General features: G+C 37.8%; 2 protein-coding genes across 8 annotated transcripts in view; one reads left to right on the forward strand and one right to left on the reverse strand.

The window, feature by feature from the left end:
• SNAP23 (synaptosome associated protein 23) overlaps positions 1-13,499 on the forward strand; it is a 35,711-nt gene extending 22,212 nt beyond the window's left edge. For both annotated transcript variants that reach the window (XM_029952051.1, XM_029952050.1), the window contains 3 exons: positions 8,964-9,122; positions 10,400-10,544; positions 12,192-13,499. In XM_029952051.1, the coding sequence (XP_029807911.1) occupies positions 8,964-9,122; positions 10,400-10,544; positions 12,192-12,257 (370 nt within the window). In that variant the 3' untranslated portion in view covers positions 12,258-13,499. The remainder of the gene's footprint in view (positions 1-8,963; positions 9,123-10,399; positions 10,545-12,191) is intronic.
• LRRC57 (leucine rich repeat containing 57) overlaps positions 1-20,522 on the reverse strand; it is a 25,324-nt gene continuing 4,802 nt past the window's right edge. For 3 of the 6 annotated variants that reach the window (XM_029952043.1, XM_029952045.1, XM_029952044.1), the window contains 2 exons: positions 18,586-18,771; positions 16,459-17,999 (listed from right to left, as the gene is read on the reverse strand). In XM_029952043.1, the coding sequence (XP_029807903.1) occupies positions 17,958-17,999; positions 18,586-18,771 (228 nt within the window). In that variant the 3' untranslated portion in view covers positions 16,459-17,957. Of the gene's footprint in view, positions 188-12,246; positions 12,650-16,458; positions 18,000-18,585; positions 18,772-20,522 lie in introns of those variants that run through there. The other 3 variants (XR_003913404.1, XR_003913403.1, XR_003913402.1) reach the window with 3 other exon arrangements.

A 20,522-nucleotide genomic window follows, 5' to 3' on the forward strand; every position in this document is an offset into this window, starting at 1 on the left:
TATGGAAGTACTCATTACTAATAAGTGCTTTTATTTCACTTTGTATATCTGAGCTTGGACACTGGTGAGAAGGTGTAGTCCTGAAGCAGTTCACAGCCTCTTGCCTCTGAGAACCCTTTCTCAGTAGGTCCAGAGAGGAAGGCACTTCCTGACAGATAAGGCGCTCCTATTATAGAACAGTTTTTTCCTGAAAAGAAGAGAGTGATATTTTAGTTTTAAGATGTCTGATTTTAACTGCCTTCCTTGCACCTGTCTCTTCTTTATAACATTGAATCTGTGGCCTCTGTGGTCTCTCTTGTCCTCAGTTCTGTCTATTATTCCTGCCAGTGCCTTGATCTTTCTAACTTTATTTGCTAATCTGGGTTTTAGTTAGGCTTATCATATAAATAGCCTTAACATGAGCTTCTCAAAGACAAACAGAGGATCATAGAAGGCTAGTGTTGATTCTGGTAGTAATAAAAACCCAGATCCACAATCTCTGAGTCTGCCACTTGGAAATCTGAAAAACTCTGAGAACCAAGTTTTTGGGGTTTTTTTTTCCCCCTCCATAATGTGGTGCCACAACCCATTATAATTAGGCTATAAAATGTGCCATGAACTGAAGCTGTTTATAATCTTTATCACACTTAGTGTGTTAATTTGTTTCACTACAAAAATACTCATGTATTTATTGATTATGTTTTATTGCTCAAAATGTCTCACATCCAAGGGTTTGGATGAGATTTATGGGCCTATTTGTTAATTTAGGCTCTTATTATTCTGAATACTTTAAATTTAATCCTAACAGTAACCTTAATATGAGATTCATTCTCATCTTAGCACCATTTTACGTGTAGGGAAATAGAGGCACAAAAAGAAATGGAAGAGCTGAGATTAAAAACCAGGCAGTGCCTCAGCTTTTAACTATATGTTACATTGCTTGACTTTGCAAGAAAATAATGAACCTGTTTGTTGTTGCCATTGTTAGATGTATTTATATATAGAAAATGTCTTGAGTAGATTTGTTCTCTGAGATTTCTTTTGTTCAGTAGTATTCATTGAAACCAAGTCAGCAAACAAAACAGACATCTAAGTAGCTTTATTTAACAGAACCCTGAATTAGAAAGAAATTTTAACTTTAGCTAATTTTTTTTCAAAGGACTACCAGAATTTAAAGACTACCAGGATCAAACTTTAAAATTGTGAATAAATATCGTTTTATCTTGCTACTTTTTTTTTTTTTTAATTTTTGAGAGAGAGAGAGACAGCATGAGCAGGGGAGGGTCAGAGAGAGAGGGAGACACCGAATCCGAAGTAGACTCCAGGCTCTGAGCCAGCGGTCAGCACAGAGCTTGACGCAGGGCTCGAACCCACGAACCGTGAGATCATGACCTGAGCCGAAGCTGGTAGCTGGACGCTTAACCAACTGAGCCACCCAGGCGCCCCAGCTTGCTACTCTTTAAACTGTAGCACAGATCCTTTATCAAAACTCTGTTATCTTTGACAGTAACTTTGATAAGCCGTCATTCTATTTAATAAGAGTTCAGAAGGAAGCAGACTCAAAATGAGAAGTCTCCTAATAGTATAAATTCTTTGGTGTCTCAGTTTAACTATTCTCAGAAAAGGTATTCTTCTTTCGGAACTTACCTCTCTTCAGTCTATGCTTATAATGTCAAACACATAGTTTGAAGATAATTTGGTAATTCTGGACCACTTATCAGAGAGGTTCAAAAGTGGCACTATAGATTTTCTACTATTCAAGTCTTATGTCACATTGAGGTGTAAAAATTCAGCTCTGACTGTTACAATAAATGCTGACTTACATTTTAGTCAACATTTGAGTGCCCCTTCCATCCTACTCACTGTAGATAAAAAGATGAATAAGGCACAGCTCTGGCACTTCATTTTTGTGTGTGTGTCTGACTTGGTACCTTGGTAGGTGTTCAATAAATATTCGTTGATTCAATGTCTTTAAGAAATTTGTTGGTTGATGGGAGAGTTAGACATACAAAAATATTTTTAAAAATTAAAATGCAAATAAAATATATCATAGAAATAATTAGGAGAAATCTGTTATCACCAAGAAAAAGAAGTTTTAGAACCTCTCCTGTTAGTTTTTACCTTCTCTTCATACTAATTTTCATAATTTTAGGTAAGAATATCATTACCCAGACATTCTTAAGAAAAATGAAGTGGGCTCTGGTTTAAATCATTTTCTTGTTTTTCTTTTTATCTAGATTCTCATGTGTTCGTTGTTTCTTTGAAACCAGGCAGGAATTTAAATGCATTATGTTTTTAGAACTCTAAACCAGCTTCTGTTCTGTTTGACTGGCATTCACTATTTTCTGCATTTCATTCTCTCAATTAATCTCTTCCTTTCTAATCTGCTTACTAAAAATGAAGATTTAACATCAGGAACCAAGCTCAGTAACTGATCAAAGAGAACTTTAAGATGCAGTCTTGAGACGCAGTTTGGGCTGTTAACCTGCTATCTAAAGGTGATGCTTCCAATGGCTTTTCTGTGCATGTGCATGTATTTTGTGAATGGTGGAGACTATCTTTAAAACTGTGCTGTGATGTATAGTGTGAAATGAATTTGTTCTGGGCACTGTATGCCAAAAGATAGACTTGACAAAATGATCTCAATTTATAATGCCACCCTTTGACTAATGGCTCTGATAACTAAGCTTTTGCTAAATAACATTTGAGATTATAAAAATTAAAACACCCCTGAAGTTTCTTAAGAAGTTTTAAATAAGTTGATTTTTGTAGAGAATTGCCTCATCCTATGTTCTGATCAAAGATAAGGAAATTCAGGCTAAATCCACCTTTCTACATAGGACTTCGATTTCAGCATCCTATCTTCTATTATTTCTCTTTGCCTTTCTGGTTCCAGAATCAAAATTTTTTCCTACTAAAGAGTTGCTTCTAAATGATTTGGATTCTCCATAACTTAGGCCACTACAAAATTGGAATTAATTGCCAATCTAGTCATCTTGAATACCATTTGGAACAAGGTGGGATATAAACTTAAAATGTTACCATATCTGGTATTTTCTTTTAAGTAAGGGTTTTCTCTTAATCTACTCTATAGTTCCTACCATGTCATATGTGAGGTTGCTCTGGTTTCATGTTGAATTAATAGGGAGCTTAACTAATCTTAATTTTTTTTAACTAATCTTAATTTTTTATGAGAGTTAACCCTGTAGTCTGCCTACTGTTTAGTATAATCTTTGACTTCTTAATTTTTGTTTTGTTTCATTTTGCTTTGCGTTTAAGTGGGCTCCACATGCAGCATGGGGCTTGAACTAAACCCTGAAATCAAGAGTTGGGTATTCTACTGACTGAGTCAGCAGGCACCCCTGACTCCTTAATTTTGGATCTTTATAGGAGCTGTGAAGATAATGGTTAAATGTTAGAAAATTAAGCATTTGATTTCTGCCCGTTGTTTTTTTGCCTTTTTCTTTTTTTTCCTGTAGCCTGGTAACTTCACACACACACACACACACACACACACACACACACACACACGTACTCATTACATTTGGTATTTAGTTGGTCTCTTGATATGAAAGAACTATAACTAACATTGGGCTTTCTTTTTGCAATTTTTACTCTGTTAGTATTAATGTTAACAACCAAAACTAAGTAAACTGTAAAATTACTGTGATTATATCTCGATACTTGTTTTCTGCTTTTACAGCAGCTTCTTTAATTGATTAAGGGATATTTCAAATTCTTATTTCAAACTTGCCATTTTTGAATGGGATTTATCTGGACAAAAGTCTAAAGATTATTTGATGCCTCAAAACTGACAGGATAAATCTAACTTTCAAGATCCAATCTTTTTTTTTTTTAAGTATATTTATTTATTTTGAGAGAGAGCACACACACACATGAGCAGGGGAGGGGCAGAAAGAGAATCCCACGCAGGCTCTGCATTGTCAGCACAGAGCCTGACATGGACCTTACTCCCACAAACCGTGAGATCATGACCTGAGCCAAAATCAAGATTCAGATGCTTAACTGACTGAGTTACCAGGCAACCTCCAGATGGCATTCTTAATTCCATCTTAATTTAATTGCATTAAATTCTATCATAAATTTGCTTAGCATTTTATCATGAAGTCTAATTTCTTCCCAGAAAGGCCATAAATTTTGTTAAGCAAAAGAATTCAGTCACAGATCAGAATCAGAAATTCTTACTATAGACCAAAACAACCTAGGGCTGATGTCTTTTTATGTAGCCATAGTCTAACTGCTACCTCAAAGCTAGGGAGTGTTAATGGGCCAAAAGAGTAATAAACATGCCAATTGGTAATCTGTACACTTAAAGGCATGGACTTAAAATTTTTCTTTAGTGTTTTTTATTTACTTTTGAGAGACAGAGAGAGACAGCACAAGCAGGGGAGGGTCAGAGAGAGAGGGAAATACAGAATCTGAAGCCGGCTCCAGGCTCTGAGCTAGCTGTCAGCACAGAGCCCAAAGTGGGGCTTGAACCCACGAACCATGAGATCATGACCTGAGTTGAAGCTGGAGCCTTAACCAGCTGAGCCACCCAGGTGCCCCAAGGCATGGAGTTATAAGTAAGGATCAGGTTGAGATTGAAGCCAAAGAATAAAAATATTTGACTTATGCTTTTCAAAGCAGTTTATATCCATTATCAACAGAATCTTTTCATAGCTCTGTGAAGTATTAATATTAGGTACAGTATTTTTATTATATCTTAGTTTTACATATGAGAAAAAGGATGCTCACAATGGAAGTTTGCTTAAGGCTCTATAGCTCTGGAATGATAGGTCTAGGATTGGGATTCAAGTCAATATACTACAAATCTTGTGGCCATTTTAAAAAGTAAAATCCAAAAAATAAATACATAAATAAATAAAATAAAAAGTAAAAACTTGGTGTATACTTTTGCTTCCTTCAGATTAATTCCTTACTGTCCCAATGTATAGAAATACTAAGGTAGACTACCAGAGTAACTAAAATACTTTTTCTACAACAGATTGGAAGTCCCTTACATAGCCCCTTTTCCCTGGCTGGGGAGCTAAATGAGCTTCTGAATTTCAATACAACAATAATAACAAAAGATTCCCAGGTCCTACCCTATACATACTAAAGCAGAATTTTCAGAGTGCAACTTAAGCATCTGTGTGTTCAGAGGCATCCAGCTTGCCCTGTGCTTAGTCAAGTTTGGGAAATATTACCTTTAAAGCAGTTAAGACCCTTTGAAGGAAGACAAATAAAATTAAAACCATTCTTGTTATTGTTGCTGTTGCTGCGGTTGTTGTTGTTATTATATGGGCAGCTACTCAACAGTTCCTTAAAAACAGGTAATTTTCAAGGTATTCCAACTTAGTGGCCCAAACTCAAGGTAATGGCAAGTGGCAGAATAAACTGGAAAATACTACCTACAGTGGAAGTGCTGAAGAGATCTGGAGAGGGCAGGTGGATAGAGATACAAAATCAACACCTCTTCATACAATACAAAATCACCTCTTCATAAACATGTAGGACATGTCCTAACTGCATGAAAAAAGTGCAGTTTTTTTCCCCCAACTCATTTGAAAGTAAACATGACAACCCAGTGCAAAGCTGTAAAAAGAAAAGTTCAAAGTTTGCTTTTTGTACCTTTTCCCTTTGATATTAGACAAGTACCTTCCAGGATCCAGCCCTCTTAAAGGGAGAAGGGTTTGATAACCAGTCTGATTCCTTGTTTATAACACAGATCATGCTTTAATTGAAACTCATTCACAATATCATATTAAAACAGTTCATTTCCATCTTAAGCCCCTTATAGCTAATGATGAGTGGAAGAATTCTCAAAAGCTTAAAGGAATTTCAAATCTTATCTCTTAAGGTTGAGAAGGAGTTTAGAGTGTACGTATATTACCTGATAGACTAGGAGACCGGCAGTTAGAACACACGCACACACACATATATGTATCTGTATATATATATCACTTGATAGACTGGGAGCCCCACAAGTCCTTCCCCAGGCTACTCTTTATTACTCAGAATAGCAGAAACAAAGTGTCTTTTATTTAGGGACTTTTGATTCCAGCCATCACCCTTTCACCTGTTCTACAATCTGACATCCTGATAAAAGCTGTACTTGTATTCTATTAATACTTCTGATTATTAACTTTCTTTTTTTATTAATAATTTATTTTTAAATTTATATCCAAGTTAGCATATTGCAATAATGATTTCAGGAGTAGATTTCCTAACGCCCCTCACCCATTTAGCCCATCCCACCTCCCCACAACCCTTCCAGCAACCCTCTTTGTTCTCTATATTTAAGAGTCTCTTATGTTTTGTTCCCCTCCCTGGTTTTTTTTTTTTACAAATTTTTTTTAATGTTTTATTTATTTTTGATACAGAGAGAGACAGAGCATGAGAGGGGGAGGGTCAGAGAGAGAAGGACACACAGAACCAGAAGCAGGCTCCAGGCTCTGAGCTAGCTGTCAGCACAGAGCCTGACGCAGGGCTCGAACCCACGAACGTGAGATCTGACCTGAGCCGAAGTCGGAGGCTTAGCCGACTGAGCCACCCAGGCGCCCCTCCCCTCCCTGTTTTTATCCCTTCTGTTATTGCTTATTAACTTTCTAATAAACTAATAACACTTTATTTTACTAGGAACTCCCTTGCTTTAGAATTTTGTCTGAGACTTACTAACAAAGCATAAATGTAAATGGACTTCACAAACCAACGGATAATTATATGTAACTGTTCATTTAAAAAAAGATATATCCCATCTTGTTCCAGGACAGATTTAACATAGTTTATTAATAAATTGATTAATTATGCAGATAGCACAAGTTGGAAATTGATTATGAGAACTTAAAGTGGAACCAAGAAAAGCCCTTTGATTAGCTCTTTAGTGTTCATAGATACATTTACCTTTTCATTACCCCTTACAAAAAAAGTGGTAGTACCCTTTCTGTAGCATTAATGATTACAGTTTAAGATCTGATTCTAGGTTTGCCAAAAATGAATCCTTATGTCTATTAAGGAAGGGGTCACTGTTTCGTAAAATCTCTCCTCTGCTTTTACATTTTTGAAACTTCCTCATTAGCATATTATATGGAATAAACCAGACATCAATATTATGGCTTTGTACTACTTCGTTTTTGTTTTCAGAAAAGTAAAAATTAAAATTGTGTAAGTGAAGGGGTGCCTGGGTGGCTCAGTTGGTTGTGTCCAACTCCTGACTTTGGCTTAGTTCATGATCTCAGGGTTTACGGGATCAAGGCCTGCTGTCAGCACAGAGGCTGTTTGGGATTCTCTCTCCCCCTTTCTCTCTGCCCCTCCCCTGCTCATGCTCGCTCGCTCGCTCGCTCTCTCTCTCTCTCTCTCTCTCTCAAAATAAATAAATAGACTTAATTTAAAAAGTTAAAATTGTGTGAGTGACCAGTAAACCTAGCCAAATAATCAGTAAAAAAGTTGTGTGTGTGTGTGTGTGTGTGTGTGTGTGTGTGTTTTTGTAATAGTCGTTTAAAAATCAGTTTAAAAGCTTTTTTCTTGCCGTTATTACCAATTTTAGTAAATCCCATGGTAAAATTCTGGCTTTGGTGTCAGTTACATGCAAAACACATGCTCTTATTTTAAGAGGCCTGGATTTAAGATTTTTAAAAAATATTTATTTATTTATTTATTTATTTTGAGAAAGAGAGAACGTATGTGAGTAGCAGGGAGAGTAACAAGCAGGCTCCATGCTGTCAGCACAGAGCCCAGTGTAGGGCTCAATCCTATGAACTGTGAAACCATGACCTGAGCTAAAACCAGGAGTCGGACCCTCAACCAACTGAGCCACCCTGGGCACCCCAGGGTTTTTTCTTTTAAAGGAGAAAAAGTAAACTCTTTAAGTGAAAAAGCCCTAACTCAAAGGATTTGTAACTTGTAGCCAAGATAGTTATTCATTGGCTGTGCAATTTGGAAATGATCCATGTCTTTCCTTCATGATGTTTGTTTCTTTTTTTTAAGTTAACAGGAGTGCCTGGATGGCTCAGTCCGTTAAGCCTCTGACTTCGGCTCAGGTCATGATCTCACAGTCTGTGAGTTCGAGCCCCGCATCGGGCTTTGTGCTGACAGCTCAAAGCCTGGAGCCTGCTGAAGATTCTGTGTCTCCTTCTCTTCTCTGCCCTTCCCCTGCTTGCATTTTCTCTGTCTCTCTCTCTCTCTCTCTCTCTCTCTCTCTCTCTGTCTCAAAAATAAATAAACATTAAAAAATTTTAAAAAGCAGTTAATGTAAAATTCTAACTTCAAAAAACTGATCAGCTGGAACTATTCTGCTTCAAATAAGAGGGCACCAGTGTCTGAGTATTGCCCAGCCAACCTTCTTTTCTCTTTTATCCCTCAACTTGTGAGATCCTTTCAAGGAGCCTCTTTATTATTTTTTTTTTTAATGTTTATTTTTGAGAGAGAGAACGTATGAGCAGGGGAGGGGCAGAGGGAGCAGGGACACAAGACCCAAAGTGGGCTCCACGCTGACACGACAGAGCCTGATTGATGTGGGGCTCGAACTCACAAACCATGAGATTATGACCTGAGCTGAATTAGGATTCTTAACCCACTGAGCCAGTAAAGCACCCCTTAGGGAGAACCTTAAGGCATCCCAGCATACCTGTCCTAAGGATTTTTTTTTTTCCCTCGTATCCACTATCTTTTCTGAAGACTGGCAAAGGCTAGGGGAACCTGAACAATCAAATAATTGAATTTTCCAACTTGCTAACTGCTTATGAAGATTTCATGGAAATAGTTGAACCTTCAAAAAAGGTTTTTAATGTCAGTGGACTTACACAATTATCTTTTTCCTATGCCATATTGCAACTAAGCATAGTGTAGCTAATCCACATCTCACTAGAGGTGACTTTTATGCTAAGAATGCTAGGGCCATCTGCAAGGTAAAAAGCTCTAATGATTCCAATTCTTCCCCTCCTGCTTTTCGGTATCTCTCTACACTCCTGACTTTTATGTAGGACAAAGAACTTTGAGTCCAGCAAGGCCTACAAGGCAACATGGGGAGATGGTGGAGACAACTCTCCTGGCGATGTGGTGTCTAAGCAGCCAGGTCGAGTGACAAATGGTCAGCCTCAGCAAGCAACTACTGGAGCGGCCAGCGGTGGATACATTAAACGGTATGCCAGCTCCTCCTGAGTGTTTCACTCCTTTCCTAACTGAATGTCACACTCAGGAGAATGGGTGTTGTTATATACGAACTCTAACTCATCAACTAGAAATAGCATTTACGCTATTTGAAGAATGCATTTGAAAATCTGTCTTCTGACAAAATGTTGACTGTGATTCACTTTCATTGATGGATTAATTTTTCTTTTTACTTTTCAGTACTTTAACAATTATCCATATAAGCATATTTTACTTCTGTAAATAGGAAACTGTTTTAAATGTGTCATCTAGAGTAGGGGTCAGCCAAATCCCTATAAGGATAACAGTAAAGGGTCAGATAGTAAATATTTCAGACTTTGCAGGCCAGTCTCCATATAGCAGCTATTCAACTCTGTTGTAGGGTGAAACCAGCGGTAAACAACATATAAGCAAACGAGCGTGGCTGTATTTGAATAAATCCTTATTTATATAATGAGGTGGCAGGCCAGTTTTGGCCTTTGGGCCAGAGTTTTGTAACCTCTGTTTTATAAATTGTTTGTTTGTTTTTAATGTTTATTTTTGAGTGAGAGTGTGAGTGGGAGAGAAGCAGAGAGAGAGGGAGACATAAAATCCAAAGCTGAACTCACAAACCGTGAGATCATGACCTGAGCTGAAGTCAGACGCTTAACAGATTGAGCCACCCAGGCACCCCTCAATTTTTTATTTTCAGAGAGAGAGAGAGAGAGAGAGAGAGCAAAAGAGAGAGAGTGCACACAAGTTGAGAAGGGCAGAGGGAGAAAATCGTAAGCGGTCTCCACGCTCAGTGAGGAGCCCTATTGCATGGCTCAATCCCCCAATCCCAGGATCATGATCTGAGCTGAAATCAAGAGTCAGATGCTCAACTGACTGAACCACGCTGGCCCCACAAGCTCTGTTTTAGAGCAAACATTTATTAGACTTAGTATACATCATAGTCTCGTGGTAGATTTATTAAACCATAGAATGATGGGATCCACTTTCAGTTTCTGATTCAGTAGATCTGTAGTAGACTGTGAGAATTAGCGTTAAGTTCCCACATGGTGCTGCGATCACTCTTTGAGAAGCATTGTTTCATAGTCGTTATGTCTCTTACATGGGCTTTAAGACATTGTGCTGTCCTTGGGCAGTGTTTCCATTTTATTTCAGAATGTTTTCCAAGAATGGTAACCTACGTTACCACAGGTCTAACATTTGCTGAGGTCATTTTGGCTACTTATTTTTATGAAAATTAAATCCAAATTTAATTTGGATTTACTGTCTTTTGTGATAGTATAACTAATGACGCCAGAGAAGATGAAATGGAAGAGAACCTGACTCAAGTGGGCAGTATCCTAGGAAACCTAAAAAACATGGCCCTGGACATGGGCAATGAGATTGAGGCTCAAAATCGACAAATAGACCGGATCACAGAAAAGGTAAATGCTCCTTTGTGCCATAGGAATTTGAGATATCCACAGTGTTTTAGTACCAGACTTTTATACTTGATACTTTAGGAGAGAACAATAGGAGATTATGTCCTCAAAGTCTTACATTTTTGAAGAGGTGGCAGTTCTTTTCTTTTTTTTAATTTATTTTTTATTTGAGAGAGAATGTATGCACATGGCGTGAGCAGAGGAGAGGGAGAGAGAGAATCCTAAGCAGGGTTCGCACAGTCTCTGCAGAGCCTCACACAGGGCTGTAGCTCATGACCCATGAGATCATGACCTTAGCTGAAATTAAGAGTTGGATGCTTAACCACCTGAGCCACCCAGGTGCTCCTAAGGTGGGAGTTCTAACACACTGAAAAACAGTAGCCAAGTCCTCCGATCTCTTGCTTCTGGCAGTTGGTTCATTTTAAAACCAAGATCTTGGAATGAAGTGGTTTTAATTAAAACTTCACAGATGAAGCTTAGAGTGTACTCTAACCTTTGGGAGGCCTATATTTCTGCCCCCCTGCCCCCGAATGAATGAGTTAGCTTTCATGAGTTTTATTTTGTTACTAACAAATTAGTAAGTTCCTGAATCTTCAGCTCATGAGTCAGTAGGTGAAAATTGATTCTGCAGAATGGTTCTTGTGGCAGACACACAATCAGTGTCCTATGAGTAAAGAAAAAGTAGAATTGCTATTTTTTTTAATTTCACGTGATAGAAAAAATACTGAAAGTGAAATTGTGTTCAGTGTTTGGATTTATCACATCTAAAAGCCATTTCTTGTTAACAGTTATTAAAAATCTCAGTGTGCTTTCAAGATGGGGTGAATTTTTAAGCTTAGCTCTGTTGACTTGCTTAATGGTAGATTGCAATGAGGCAAACAGTGGTTCATGAGGCGCTTTCAAAGCTGTAGTGTGGGTTTAGGCTACTTATCACCCATCTTTTCATTTCAGATATTGATGTGGATGGTAATATATCTGTTAAAAACTCCTGGGGAAGGTTCTTTCAGTCTCTCTTGGGTTAGACCTACAGTAGTCTCAGAAAAGATTCTATGATTCAGTGGGGGCGCCTGGGTGGCTCAGTTGGTTAAGCTTCCAACTTCGGCTTGGGTCAGTGGTCTCACAGTTAGTGAGTTCAAACTCTGCGTCAGGCTCTGTGCTGACCGCCCAGAGCTGGGGGCCTGCTTCGGATTCCATGTCTCCCCCCGACTCTCTGCCCCTCCCCTGCTCATGTTTTGTCTCTCTCTGTCTCCAAAATAAATTAACACTAAAAACACTGATTCTATGATTCAGTTCAGGGGACTCCCACAAGGTCCAAATCTACAGCAAAAAGTGTTATTAATTTCAATGCATCTAAAATGCCACTGATTTTAAGATGCATCCCACTTTCAGACATATTAAACTATGAAAAAATGTTATGGAATTCATGAAATACTGGCAAGTTCTTCTTTTATGCCTTTGTCATGTTTATATAGCTGGTTTTCCCAAATAAATTTCATATTCTTTCTCTTCACCCACAGTGAGATTTGTAATGTGACTTCATCTGTTTCCTGTATTTCTCATGTATCAGTTACTCCCAAGTATATGAAATTGAAGTTTCATTAGAGCACCTTACCTTGTAACATAATGCTGATATCTTTTTCTTTTTTTCAGGCTGACACCAACAAAGATCGTATCGACATTGCCAATGCCAGAGCAAAGAAACTCATTGACAGTTAAAGCGCTGCTGTACTTTATTCACTTCTCTAGCTCCTCCTTCAAAGTCATTACCTTTTCAGAGTTTAAAGTTTTGGTTCCATGCTCTTCTAATCAGGAGATAATGTGCAAGAAGGGCGAGGAGTACAGACCCCTACTTTTTTTCTCTTTTCCCTTGAGGGTAGGCTGCTGCTCAGCCTTCCTTTTAGTATTTTTTTTCTCGGTTTATACTCTTAGATTGGTTTTTTGTACATCATATATAGCGTTGTTTTTCATCCTTCTGATTTACTTTAGCAGGTTCTTCTGCTTTCAAGATTTGGAAGCATTGCCAAAGACAGCCATGAAAAAGGAAGCTGGAGGCAGGGAGGCGGGCAGCAAGGAGGAGAGGCGAGAGATAAGAGGTCCTTCAGGAAAACCTACAGGCCACAAAGCAAAAGTTGCAAAGCCACAGTAAAGATCTAGTTGGGTTTAGTTTTTAACTTAAGTTGCAGTTATTGCCAATTTAGGCTAATACTTGGGTTCAGAGCTTTTATGCACAGAATTTTTGTTATACATCACTTCGCAACCTCTGCTCCAAAAAAATAGAATGAATTTTCTTAAAGTGAGCTTAGTTTCTGAACCTTTGGTGATTCATGTGTGTACATAGATTCTCTGATCCCATTTTATATTGCACCACATAGGAACACTTTGTATAAAAGAATGGCTTTTTATTTTCACATTATTAGTACTATCATGGTCCCATTACATGCCTATTAACTCATAAAATTGTCATTGGTCTTTGAAGAAAAAAATATGTAAATATGTATGTGTAACATGAGGATTTCTCTCTAAAGCAGGGCTTAAATTTTTTTAAAAAGTTTGACAAAGTGTATCACGTGAATTCAGACTTACCTCAATGCCAAGAATTATGTTTAGATAGGAAAAAAAGAAATTTGTTTTGATCTCAGGTAGAAAAATAGTTACATTGCTTTGAGTTTTTTGTAGCTTTCGACTTTATAAAAGCTAGAATTCTGTTTAGAAGTGATTTGGAAAATTATGCTTTTGGTTTAATTATTGATGATTGCACTTTCATTCAACTAGCCTTATGAATTGAATTATGTCCAGAATCACATTTATTTAGATCCTGAACAGTGTTTTAAGAATCTGATTGGTATTTGTCACCTTTATGTAAAAACTAGTGTCTGCACACTTCAAAGCTATTAATGTGGATTGGTTTGACCAATAACCACTGCTTGATATTTACAATTAAATTTTATAACTAACTAATGGAATTGTTCTTTCAAATAGGTAATGTGTTTCTGTGGAGGGATGGGAGGGGCAATAATTTCACCAGTTCTTATCAAATTGAACAAAGCAAATGTCCATAAATCAAGAAGCACTCCAATGGAAAGCTGCCTTTAGCACCTTTCCCATTTTTTATTCGACGTACTGACAGGACTTTTCTTCCTATGCCTTGTCATGAGGTTCATTTTAATTATTGTTAGTCTCTTACTCATTTGAGCTTAAAAACATCAGTGACTGAAAGGATGTGTTTTTTTTTAAACTTTTTAAATGTTATTTATTTATTTTTGAGAGACAGAGCGAGCAGGGGAGGGTCAGAGAGAGAGTGAGGTACAAAATCTGAAGCAGGTTCCAGGCTCTGAGCTAGCCATCAGCACAGAGCCTAACACGGGGCTTGAACTCACAAACCGTGAGATCATAACCTGAGCCAAAGTCGGACACTCAACTGACTGAGCCACCCAGGTGCCCCTGAAAGGATGTTTTTTTTTTTTTCTTACTTTTTAAAAATTTTTTAATGTTTTTATTTATTTTTGAGAGAGAGAGTCAGTGTGAGCAGGGGAGGGTCAGAGAGAGAGGGAGACACAGAATCCAAAGCAGGCTCCAGGCTCTGAGCTGTCAGCACAGAGCCTGACGTGGGGCTCAAACCCACGAACCGCAAGATCATGACCTGAGCCAAAGCTGGACACTTAACCGACTGAGCCACCCAGGCACCCCTGAAAGGATGTTTTTAAAGTGAGACTCAGTCAGGCACTCTGGAATAGAAATGCTTCATGCCATAGGAGTGGTTTAGCTGGTGGGTGATTGTAAATGTGTAAGGTAAGAAGGTACAAAACACTGGGGATTGTGCTAAACCTAACTGCCCTTACTTAGAACTTAAAAAAAAATTTTTTTTTAATATTATGGCCAAAGGCAGTATTTCTGAGGATACCTAAATGCTGCCCACACAATATAATTAGTTAGAAGGCACTCAACTTTGTCTGAATTTACACTCTGCTACTTGCTGAGACTGCAAGCCCATTTCTGTGCCTCAGTTTCCGTGTCTATAAATGGGGATTGATAATTCTTACTCCATAGAGTTGGTGCAAGAACTCAATGTGATATATGTAAAGAACTGAGAACAGCACGCAACAAATGTTAAGAGCTTAATAAATTATTGTTGCTATTCTCTTTTGGGTGGAGCTCTTTGTGAATCCCTCTGTGAATTTGATGAAAGACATCGTTAGTCTGTCTCCCCAGAGAAGTAGGTAAACACAAACATGAATCATGCATAAATAAGAATCTTGCATCAATGGGTCTTGAAAGCCCATTTATGGATCCCAGGTTACAAAATCTTCCAAAGCTTCTGCTGAGAAAGAAGAGGGATGAGACCGTAGAAATAGGTCCATAATGCACTAGAAATAGACGCTGTTGACTTAAAGCCTTCTCTGATTTTCTCATGTAACACTGTCTGGAAACTTGTTTCCATTGCTTTTGAAAGGTAGTAACTGAAAGTGGTTATACAAGCTCCAGAGTCTGACCACCTGCTCTGAAATTTTGCTTTAGTCATTTACTTGTATGACCTTAAGCATAACGCTAACCTACAACTAAGAAGTTCAAAAATAGTATTCTCCCCGAATATAATTTTTTTAATGGTAAGCTCCCTTATTGGGTTTCCAATCTTAGAAAAACAATTATGTTTATCCCCAATAGTTGTGCCTATTTTTTCTTCCTTCACACTTCCTTCATCCTTGTTACTACACTTCAACTCTAGATCTTTTCATGTCATGTATGAATTATGAATCTCCTTCTAACCCAAACATTCTATACTCAGTAGCACTCAGAATTCATTTTTTTATTATTAGTTTTTTGAGACCGAGAGAAACACTGTGTGTGTTTGTGCAAGGGGTGGGGTGGGGGGGAATCTTAAACAGGTTCTGCACCCAGTACCCAGTGTGGGGTTCGACCTTGAGACCACAACCTGAGCCTTAACCTGGAGTCACACTTAGCCAAATGAACTACCTGGGGGCCCCAAAATTTGTCTCTTTAAATGTTATTTTCTTTGGGTCACTCTTAACTAAAATTCCAGGTTATCCAATTACATTCCTAATCAGATTTATATTTTTCAGATTGATCTTCAAAGTCCTTATTCTCTAGTCATTTGTTTTCATCCTGTTAAATGTAGTATTTGCTGCAAGTCTTCTATTTCTATATAACTTGTTAACTTCTATTTTAATGCCTTACAGATGAAATAAATGGCACGCAGTCTGCTAAATGCCTTTATGTATCTTTTTACCATATCCTCGTACCTGAAAAGTTGGAGGTATTCCCCATATAACAGAAGAGAATAAATTGCTCTAATTCAGAGAGGTAGTAAATGACAGACTGTGGATTCAAGCCAGGGTCTTTCTGATTCCAAGGCCCATGATCTTAATATACTACAATGACTTCCAACCAAACTCTAAAAGAATGTGGGTGACTTAAGGCTGGTAGCCAAACTAGAATATGGGTCTCCAGACCACACACTAGTAAACCAACTTTGTTATGTTAGCTCATAACGAAGTCTAAATACTTGTGCACTATAAATCTGGGCATGTTACTTTACATAGCTTCTGCCCACAAGTAGCTCATTCTAAGAAGGGACAGATGAATATAGAATGTGAGAAGTGCTATCGCAACAGATGGGGGATTAAGTAATTTGGCTTAGACTTAAAGTGGGTTTTAGAGAGGAGCATGTTAGAGAGGCTATTTCTGACTGAGCAAACAATGTAAAAGCAAATTATAGGAGAGATCATGCACTGTGTAAGGAGCGAATAATCTGGTATGACTGAGCAGGCAGATGAGAGTAAAGTGGTAACTGGAAATAAGGCTGGGTCCAAGTTATGAAAGTTAGCAGTCAGTCACTGATTCTCAGAGAGGAGAGATTTTTTTTTTAATTCCAATTAATAATTAAATGGGGACACTTAAGTTTAATTTATAAGTTCTTATTTATTAGATGTTAAGTACTGATAAAAAATTTAGAGAAACATTTAGTAGATCAAAAAGGTTAAACATTAAAAAGCAAAACTCAACTGCTAATGATAAGCTGGTAGCCCATCCTTCCCCATGTTGAGAAACAAAATAACATGGAAAATAGAATATCCAGGTCAGATTTAGGGTCAGAGAGACTTCTTCATATAGTTTCAACACTAAGCTGTTGGGATCTATTGGCTTAATGGTTAAACTAGGTTTATAAAAAGAAGACCTGACAATACATGCTAAATTGCCCTGAGAAAGACAAAACCTCAGAAAATTACAGTGGTAGTTATCTAAATGTTCATGTCAGTAACAACCTGAAATCATATACCTTTGTAAATTTTAGTTTCTCTTAATAAGCATGGTTCCAGTGTGGCAAAATGAAATGCTTATCAGTCATGTGAAGATATTTCAGCACTCCTACGACCTTAACAAGAACATGAAATGTTTCCTAATCACTTTACTTTCAAACAAAGGACCATATACAGGTTAAATTTTCTGTCTTCTTCCTGTGATGGAAGAAGGATTAACCCTTTTTTCAGCCAAAGTTCATTAAAAATTCTTTATTTAGTATATTCTCTCACCCAGAGAATAAGCTTTATAAACATAGGTTATTTTAAAATATTATACAGGTAGTTTTTTGATTGGTAATTTGATTAGTAGAATTATAAATACAAAAAGGGAAAAGGATTACCAGAAATAAGACATTATTTCTAACAAAGTTTTGGGGAAATCTTGATTATTAAAACCCTTTGTATCTTACAGGTTTTGCATATATGGTTTTAGCTCTTCAGAGCCCTCGACAAATAAGGCACCTGCAATAGTAAAAAATTTGCTACTGCAGCCTTGGGGGCACATCTCTTAGTGTTGTATTGGGGCTTCTCTGACAAAGTACACTTTTAATCAAGACAGTCACATATTTATGTACATTCTAAATTCCAAGTATGAACACTGCAATTGAACTGATGGACAAATAAAATCATACATCTTTAGAGTAACCAGAGTAGCCTCTTGCAAATTATTTGAATTTCAGAAAAAATAGAAAATGTTAACAGGTGCAATGGCAATCAACTTTATGAGAGCTCATACACTGAAATTAAACCTGAAATTTAAAAACTGTGATATGGAGTGATTCTGTTACCAGGCAGCCTCCTTTCACTGTATAAATAGCAACTAGCTACTGGTTTATTAAAGCCAGACTAATGATGGTTTTGATGATAAACATTGTCTTTACCCTATCCATGACTCAAAATGGAAGACTTACTGTCTCTTGATTTCTTTTAGCTTACTTAAGACGAGTCCTGGGAAGGAAAAAGATCACTGTGCAAAATATAATCTGGAGTATTATCTCCTTACTACAGATAATCCTTGACAACAGGAGCCTCTGGTTCATCCAGATTGCAACAGATTCCAAGTCAGTGTCCTATATGGTTCCCATGCTCCTGGAGAACATCATGCAAACTTCTTCTTAGTGGCTGTGAATCTCTCCATGTACTAAAAATCATGAAAGAAGAATATGTGGTAACTTGGCATAAGCAAATATTAGCCTATTTTTTAATTAGGATTTTAAAAAATATTTATTTTGAGAAAGCATGTGTGAGAGAAAAAGCAGGGGGGTTGGCAGAGAGACAGGAAGGGAAAGAATCCCAAGTAGGCTCTACACTTAGTGTGGAGCCCAATGTGGGGCTAGATCCCATGACAGGGAGATCACAACCTGAGCTGAAATCAGGAGTCAGACTCAACCAAATGACACACCCAGCCGCCCCTAATTAGGATTTTATATTATTTTTTTCATTTAGGTTTTTATTGGAAAAGTTCTTTTTCATTCCCTGCAAAATCAACCTGTTGTTGATTTCACATACATTTTAACAGGGACACCCATCAAAAGACAAAGATGCTTTATAATAAGCTAACTGGAGGAAAAGTGGACTGAGCACAATACCATTTGGCTGGTTCTTAGAATCCACCTCCAAATTGGGGAACAACTGGGGATTAGGCATATGTCCTGTAGCTATACATTTATGTGGGTTACTTCACTGTCCTCATCTCTGGAACAGTGATGAAGTACACTAATACATACCTTATCATAGCCTTCCAGCTCTCGAAGTTTCTTTATTTCAAAAAGGTTGCCTTCCACAGCAAGCAGACAGATCTGGGAGTCACTGAGGATGCTCTGTGGAAGCATGCTGAGCTCAAGACAGTTCTCTTCCAGGCGAAGAACTTTAAGACGAGGACAGCAAGATATCTTTACTGAGATCTGAGATATCTATTGAACAACAAAAAAGAGACATAGGAAACAGCAAAAGCACTACTATAATGGTTATTTTTTTACTAAAAAAAAAAAAAAAAAAGTGATCATTTGTCCCAGTTCTTTTACCGCCTCCATTTTCTCACTACCTACTCATTCCTAAAGCCTGTGTTAATCTAGCTTCTGTTACTCCTCCATTTATTTGGAAAAAAGATGCTTTTTGAAGGTCACCAATGGCTTTTTAGAAACAAACGATCTAATAAAAGCACTGTTCATTATAGAAAATTTGAGACATAAGTTTAAAGAAAAAAGTTACTTCCAATCTGTCATCATAAACATTTTGGTGCACATACTGCCAATCTTTTATTTCTACACAGATATTGACCACTATATTATCAAAGTCATGGATTCACTCACTGTACTCATTCCCTGTTGGTTTTGCTACCACTTCTTTGAAACTCCCTCTGGTACCTAAGTACTAGGTTTTTCTTTTGAAATATTCCTGGTTTTCGGCTCCTCCTTGCCTTGTTCCTACGGACATTTTTCTTTAAAAAAAAATTTTTTTTTTTACATTTATTTATTATTGAGAGACAGAGCAAGAACGGGGGAGGGGCAGAGAGAGAGGGAGACACAGAATACAAAGGCAGGCTTCAGGCTCTGAGCTAGCTGTCAGCACAGAGACCCATGTGGGGCTTGAACTCATGAACTGTGAGATCATGACTTGAGCCAAAGTCAGTCGCTCAACCAACTGAGCCACCCAGGCACCCCTCCTATGGACATTTTTCAAGCAGCAGTCTTTAATATTTTACCTTTTTTTCAAGTCCAACCTTAAAGCCATCACTTCTGTTAAGACCTGAAAGTCTGTATCTACATTCATATCTGCTCACATCTAGTCTACTTCTCCGTTCCAACTTTTAAAAACTTTTTTTAAATTTTTTTATTTTATATTTGAGAGAAAGAGACAGAGTGTGAGTGGAGGGGGGCAGAGAGAGAGAGGGAGACATAGACTCTGAAGTAGGCTCCTGGCTCTGAGCTATCAGAACAGAGCCCCATGTTGGGCTCGAACTCAGAATCATGAGATTCAGACTGAGCCAAAGTTGGTTGCTTAATCAACTGAGCCACACAGGTGCTCTTGTGTCCAATTTTTAGTACAACATTTGTATCTGCATGAGTCACCATCATAAGCAACTCAGCATGTCCATTCTCAGTAGCTCCAATCTTTTATGCACTCAAGCAACTGTCTGATTTATTCACCTCATTGCCCAATAAATGCTCCAAGTCACCAAATTATATTTGCTCTGCCTGGTATCATTTCAGACCATCATGTGGGAACCTGATAGAAATGTAAATTCTCAGACCTCATCCCAGACCTAAGGAACCTGAAACACTGAGGGTAGGGACCCAGTGATCTCTTCACAAGCTCTTCTGGTTAATCTGGTGCACACTAAAATCAGAATCAGTGATTATAGGGCATCATCCTAGGTGAATGGAATGAGTGCGCAGCTAGTACTTGTTACTGAACAATGTTTTTCCATACATTTTTTTCAAATATTCATAATTCCCCCCCCCCAAAATCTCAAGAACACACAGGAATAAAGGAAAAGGTGAGGCCACAGACATAGACTGGATTTCATCATAATGTAAGATTACTGCAATCTAGGACAGTTTTTTTGTTTGTTTGTTTTTACATTTATTTATTTTTGAGAGAGCTAAAGCAGAGGAGGGGCAGAGAGAGAAGGAGACACAGAATCTGAAGCAGGCTCTAGGCT

This window comes from Suricata suricatta, chromosome 9 (assembly GCF_006229205.1).
Source record: "Suricata suricatta isolate VVHF042 chromosome 9, meerkat_22Aug2017_6uvM2_HiC, whole genome shotgun sequence".
NCBI classification, from domain to species: Eukaryota; Metazoa; Chordata; class Mammalia; order Carnivora; family Herpestidae; genus Suricata; species Suricata suricatta.